Below are 6,844 nucleotides of genomic sequence, written 5' to 3'. Positions count from 1 at the left end.
AAGACCTGAGGGAGGCACATGGAGCAGAGAAACATGTGAAGAAGCTGTCTAGTTTCTTGGTCCTGGGCTGGTTGAAACAGATGTGGGTGACATCCGTGAGAAGTTTCACTATGGCAGCATTTATCTTAATTTTGAGTTTGCTTTTTTCCTCCCAGACTTGTCTGGCCCTTTCTGACCCTTCCCTATGATTCCCCTCTGGACAGGGCTTTAGGCTTGTGGCGAGCTTTCAGGCCTTGCTTAGGGCCAATCCCTTTTGGGTGGACTTTTATCCACGAGGGGATGGGTAACTGGTATTTGACTTAGAAACTATATTGTCTTTTCTATATTGTACTCACTGTATTGAAGTTCCTTTCCATTAAAGATCTTATGTTTTGTCTTAATGTGGCAGATGGCAGAACTTATTTAGAATTGGCAGGTTTGGGGGGTCCCAGGGTGCCCCTCTCCCTGCCCTGTAACTTTTAAGCTCTTATTCAACACATTTCCACAAGCAAAAACCATAGAAGATCCTGACATTGTTCGCATGCTTTCAACTTTTTTTTTTTCATTTTAAACATTATTTCTTCACAGTATAGGATTTATCCCCTTAGATGCGGTCACCATAGTTTTCCCATCACTAACATGCCCACAGTACTCCCCACACTCCAACCTCTCTCCTCCCTACACCACCCTCCCTGCCTGATCTGTCTTTAGGTTTGTCTGACCCTTTGGTTTGTCTAGATTCTACATATAAATGAAACCATGTGGTATTTATCTTTTCTCTTACTGCTTCACTCCACTTAGGATACCCCTTTCAGCTCCATCTGTGTTGCTGCAAATGGCAAGAGTTTATCCTTTTTGATTGCTGAGTCGTTAATTCCTTTGTGTATATATACCACATCTTCTTGATCCACTCCTCTGTTCTGGAGTACTTACGTTGTCTCCATATATTGGCTGTTGAAAATAGTGCCAAATGTTTCCTTTATGTAACACTTTTTCATGGTCTTTGGGTAGAAACCTGGGAAAGGGATTGCTGGGTCTTAATGTGGTTCCATTTTTAGTGTTCTGTTGAATCTCCACACAGCTTTCCATAGAGGCTAGACAAATCTGCACAGCTACCAACAATGTAAGGGTTCCTCTTTCTCCACATCCCAGCACATTTGTGGTTTTCTTGATGTGGGCCTGTGTGTCAGGTGTGAGGTGGTATCTCACGGTGGTTTTGATTCCCTTTGGAACATGCTCACATTCCTAAGTCAGGCATTGCAATCACCATAATTTTAGAGAGGTATGCAAGGAAGACCAAAGACTGGGAAAATTTTTTTCCTACAAGATCCAATTCTCATAGTACCAGCCCTGCTTGAGAAACCAGTTTCTCGAAGGCGATGTTGAGAACTGCTGACCTCTGAGGAAAAAGGCCAAATTCCTCAACCCACCCATAAGTCTCCTTTATATCTGGCCTCAGCTATCCACCATCTGCAACCCTTTTCTTGACTTTGGGGTTTCTGCACCACTGCCTCAAGTTCTGATCTGTTTTCACTTCTGCCCCATGCTTGTTTCAAAAGGTCCCACATTTAAGGGGCCCTGTCTGTATGTACCCCATACACTGCTGCTTTTCTTACTGCTTGCGCCTCACCTAATCTTTACTGGAAGTGGCGATATTCTTGAGGGCAGGCAGGGACTGCAACTCCAACAGCAGTGTTCTCAGAGCCCAGATCTCTCCCTGTTAGAACCACATGCTGCATCAGCACAGTGGCAGGGCCAAGTTTAGTTATCTCCTCCAGAGCTCTATATATAAAAGGCCAGGAGCCCACTGGGGTTGTTCCTCCAAAATTACTGAGAAATTGTGGGGCCAGAACAATTTAGGACTCTGCCTTTGAGCTGCAGAAATGCTGAGACAAGGCCCTCACTAGGTAACTAGTTGCTTGGTGTTGGCACTGGACAGGAGGGAGCAAAGGGAGAAAGACCAAATAGTTCAACTCAGAACCAAGCAGAGGTGCTCTGGGGCTACTATCCCCACACCACATAGGCTGCACTACAGTGTCTCATCTGCCCCAAGCAGGGACACAGAAAGGGGGGACTGAGCAACCATGGGACCCTTGGGCAGAACCTTGCACACAGCAACCTGATAGAAGATATCACCTTCTCCATGGTCGTTCAAACCATGTGACCTTGGGCAAGGCACTTCAGTTTCTGTGCCTACTCTCTGTGCTTGGGCATCCTTATCTGTACAATAAGGGGCCACATGACAACTGGGCTCAGCAGACTCAGAAGTCCATGGTCCTGACAGCATCATTTTACCACTCACCTCTCACCACAGTGAACACAGGCTAAAAAACGGAGATATTTAACTTCTAGAAGTAGACCAGTCAGTGACCACAACACAAATCACACAGTGTGGCCTATTCAGCTCCAGGATAGCCATGGAAAGGATTGGGTGGCTCTTCTGCCTCCTTCCCAAGGGAAATGGATGACACTCCTCTTCCAGTTTACTATACCTGCAGATCTGATGGGGGCAGGCTTCTTCATTTTCCTTGCCTGTTCTTGGGACTCCCTGTGATTCCAACACTTGCTGTGCCTGCCTGCCTGCCTGCCTGCAGGAGGGCCAGAGCCTCATCAGTTCTGTTTGTGGAGATGTTCTCATGCCCCGTCATGCTGACCCTCAGCCAGGCCCCCGGACAGCAGTGAGAGTACCATGGAGAGCAGGGGTGGTGGCGGGGGAAGGGAAAGTCAGAGCTTTCTCTGAGCAGGATTTTAAACATTTATAATGGCAAACCATTTGTTAGCATAAGAGGGCCATTATCTTGAAACAGCCTGTATTCCTCTCTCCTCTGGAGACATAAACCTTAACATGAAATGGAAAATTAAAATGTAAGTCAACTGAATACTTTCAGTGGATTCATGTGTTAGTCAATTCTGCTTCTAGCATACTAGTGAAATTTTCTGGACATCATAGGATACTTAATACACATGCATTGCAGCTTCCTTTAATTTGAAATTTGTCAACCTAGTTCCCTTATTCTCTCAACAACTAGACTAGTTTGACTAGGCCAGCAGGGACATTCAACCCTCTATGAACATGACAGACAACAGAAAAGAAATAGATTTTTATTCCCTTCCAAAGTTATTTTTAGTGGCAGTTTTAAAGCTGTGGAAAGGCTTTATATGTTTTATTAAAGAGTTAACAATTTTCAAAAAATAATTGTTTGGAAACAAATCAAAAAGGAAACATAACAATAGCCCCATAAAAAAGCATTCTGTCATGTCAGAATTTTTTCTCAGATTGTAATGTAACTCTCTATGATTATAACATCCGCAAATGTCTATGATTTCTGCTGAATACTTGACATAATTTTCCTTTTTAAGACATTTCTGATTCATTTTTTCTTCAATAGCTCAGTCATCTCAGGAACTACCTGCAAATAAAAGGAAGAAAGGTAATTAAACAGCTTGAGCCTTCACTGTAATAAGGTCACCCAGAGGCCAAAAGAAACATATGGCAGTCATGCTAGGACACACAGTGCCCTCTCCCCACCAGGAATACCCTGTCTTCCTGTGGTCCTTTCCTCTGCCCATGGGGAGACCACAGCACCTTGTCAGGGGAAGCCCACCCTGGACACATGGCTAGCAGAGCAAAGAGCCCACTCACTGTCTAGGAGCCATCTGACCTTACCACAAAACACAGAAATAGGAAACCCAATTTTTCTTGTCTGGACTGAGAATATGTACTTTCTACCTTCGTGTTTCCAGCATGCTTCCTTCTTTTATTGTACTCCTGCCTTTCCTTCAATATCTACACCAAAGGTTCTTACTCACCATGACTCCTGTCAACATCCTCATTTTCCCATTTTCATTCATTCATCACTCATTCATTGCGTAACCACTGTAATTGCTTCCTCAGCAAAAGTCCCTATATTTGGGCTTTTAAAACTGAGCTATATGCTCTACATTCAATATCATCACTCTTGGGGAGAGCCTAGCAGCCAAAGGTGAGCAGTGACCATTTGAGAGCATGTCCTTCAGCCCATATACAGCAACTGAGGCTGTGTATCCCTGTACTGAGTCCATCTAGCCCTGCATATGAAGACACATACATGGGGGAGAGAGACCAGCAGCATACAGAGACTTGGTGACCTTCAGGGCTAGCACCCATCATCCCAGTCCTTGTAAGCCAGGGTGTGACTACAATGGACCAGTCTGGCCACCAGACCCTAACATCCCAATAGGAGCACTCCAAAGTCATGCCTGCTGGCACCAGTAGAGCAGTGGCCCTGTGTGTATAACAAATCTGAAAGCAAACAACAGGGAGAAAGAAAAATGCAAACAGCCAAGTGAGCCATCTGGGGAATAACTCACAACAGAAAGAAAATCAGCCCCCCAAAACTCAACAACACTGACATGGAAGAATCTCTCTGCCTGACAAAAAGGGAATTCAGAATTACTGTGATTAAAAAAGGGGAAAATGATATGAGAAATACAATCAACAAGGTGAAGAATGAAACTGAGTCTCTGAATAAGAAAATAAAGGAAATAGAGGATCCTAAAAGATTAACAGAAGAATATTTTGTGAAAAGCAATGAAAACAGAATTGATGAAGTACTCTCAAGGATGCCGTTATAAAAAGAGCCAAAAAAAGGAAAGCGAGGGACAAAGGAAAAAGAATGAATAAACACTTTAACATGAAGAAGGAAATGAAAATAGACATACAGGAAGCTAGAGGAATACCAAATTACTATAATAAAACTAGAACTACGGCAAAATACATAATAGTGAGGCTTCCAAAAGTCCAAAGCAAAGATAATGAAGTTGACCAGGGGAAGAAATAGATAACTTATAAAGGACAACCAATTAGGATGACATCAGACTTCTGAAGAAGAAAAAGAAATACCATGAACAAGAGAATGGAGCAACATACTCAAAAAACTCTGATATAAACAACAATCACAACAAAACACCAGCCAGCAATACTAAAATTCTCCTTCATATCTGAGGATTAAAATAAAAATCTTCTCAGACAAACAAAGCCTTTGGAAATTCACTAGTACCAAAACTCTACTCCAAGAAATACTAGGAGCCTTAAAATCTAAACTAACAGAACAATGAACTGGAAGAACTGAATACAGTAATAAATAGAAACACACAATGATAAACAAAATGGCAATTACAGATGCCTATGTATTAATACTCACCCTAAATGTAAATGGACTAATTCACCAATAAAAAGACACAGTCTGTATTAGAAAACAGAACGCAACCTCTGCTGTCTCCAATAAACATACTTAAGAACCAAAGATAAACACAGATTGGACTGGAAAACAATTTTACAAGCAAATGACCTCAAAAGACGGCAGAGGCAGCTATACATACATCTGACAAAACAGACTTCAAAATAAAAAAAGTGACAGGAGACACTTATGGACACTACATAATGCTAAGAGGACAGTATACCAGTAAGTTATAGCACTAAACAATATGTACCCAATGAAGGAGCACCAAAATATTTTAGGCATTACTTTTGAGCCCAAAACAGACACATGAGGAAGATACACATATGATAGGAGCCTTCAACATCCCACTTTTACTAATGGACAGATCAATGAATGAGACAAAAAACAAACAAGGACCCAAAACATGATGTATAGACATTCTTTTCAAGTGCATATGGGTCATTCTCCAAGACTGATCACATATTGGATCACAAGACAAACCTCAGCAGATACCTCAACTATATTCTACAAACATAAAGGCATGAAACTCAAAATAAACCATGAAAAGGAAACTTCTCTGTCCATTCTTCATCCCCCATTATATGGAAGCTGAAGAAGATGAAAGACCAATGGATCAATAAGGAAATCAAAGAAATTAAGAAATGGATAGAGACAAATGACAAAGACAGAACTTTCCAGAATACACAGGACACAGCAAAAACAGTTATTGATAAGAAGACAATATACAGCAATACAGGTCCTACATCAAGAAATAAGATAGACTCCAAAAACAGCAACCTAATCTCCCATCTTAAAGAACTAGAAAAAGAACAAAAAGACCCAAAACCAATAGAAGAAAGGAAATAATAAAAACTGAAGGAGATATAAATGTAATAGAAATAAAGACAATCCAAAGGATCAATGAAACCAAAAGTTGGTTCTTTGGAAAAATAAACAAAATAGACAAACCTCTAGCCAGGCTTATAAAGAAAAAAAAAAAAAAGGAAAAAACTCAGAAAAGATGTTAAATAAAAGAAATTGCAACAGACTCTGCAGAAATCTAAAGAATAATCAGAGATTATTACAAAAATTTATATGCAAACAAGTTTAACAATTTAGATGAAATTCTTAGAAATATATAATCATCTAAAGTTGAGCAAAGAGATTAAAAAACCTGAACAAACCAATTACAAGTAGCAATATCAAAACAGTAATCAAAATCCTCCTTAAAAAAAAAAAAAAAAAGCCAGGTTCAGATGATTTCACAAACAAGTGAAATCTACAAAGCTTTCAAAGCTGGTGCTTATCCTCAAAAACTTTCAAAAAACTGAAAAAGAAGAAATACTACCAATCACATTTTAGAAAGCCAATATCACACTAATACCAAAACCAAGCAAAGACAACAGAAAAATATAGACCAATTCCCCTAATAAACACAGAGGCAATAATCTTCAACAAATTCTAACAAACCTAATTGACAATGCATCAAAAGGGTAATAATAATACATCATGATCAAGTGGGATTTATATAAGGATACAGGATGGGTCAACACCCAAAAATCGATTAATGTAATTCACAACATCAACAAAAAGAAAAATAAAAACCATTTGATCATATCAATAGATTCTGAAAAAGCATTCAATGAAGTACAACACTGATTCAT

General features: G+C 40.2%; 1 protein-coding gene across 1 annotated transcript in view; it reads right to left on the bottom strand.

Annotated features, from left to right (window-relative positions):
* Positions 1-3,058: 3,058 nt before the first annotated feature.
* Positions 3,059-6,844, bottom strand: part of ETFA (electron-transfer-flavoprotein, alpha polypeptide) — a 76,025-nt gene continuing 72,239 nt past the window's right edge. The window contains exon 12 of the mRNA XM_004688007.2: positions 3,059-3,389. Coding sequence (XP_004688064.1) covers positions 3,351-3,389 — 39 coding nt within the window. The 3' untranslated portion in view covers positions 3,059-3,350. The remainder of the gene's footprint in view (positions 3,390-6,844) is intronic.

Source organism: Condylura cristata, unplaced genomic scaffold, assembly GCF_000260355.1.
Source record: "Condylura cristata isolate star-nosed mole 26May11 unplaced genomic scaffold, ConCri1.0 scaffold00023, whole genome shotgun sequence".
Taxonomy (NCBI): domain Eukaryota; kingdom Metazoa; phylum Chordata; class Mammalia; order Eulipotyphla; family Talpidae; genus Condylura; species Condylura cristata.
Note: the sequence above shows the minus strand (reverse complement) of the source record. Positions and strands in the feature narration are given on the sequence as shown.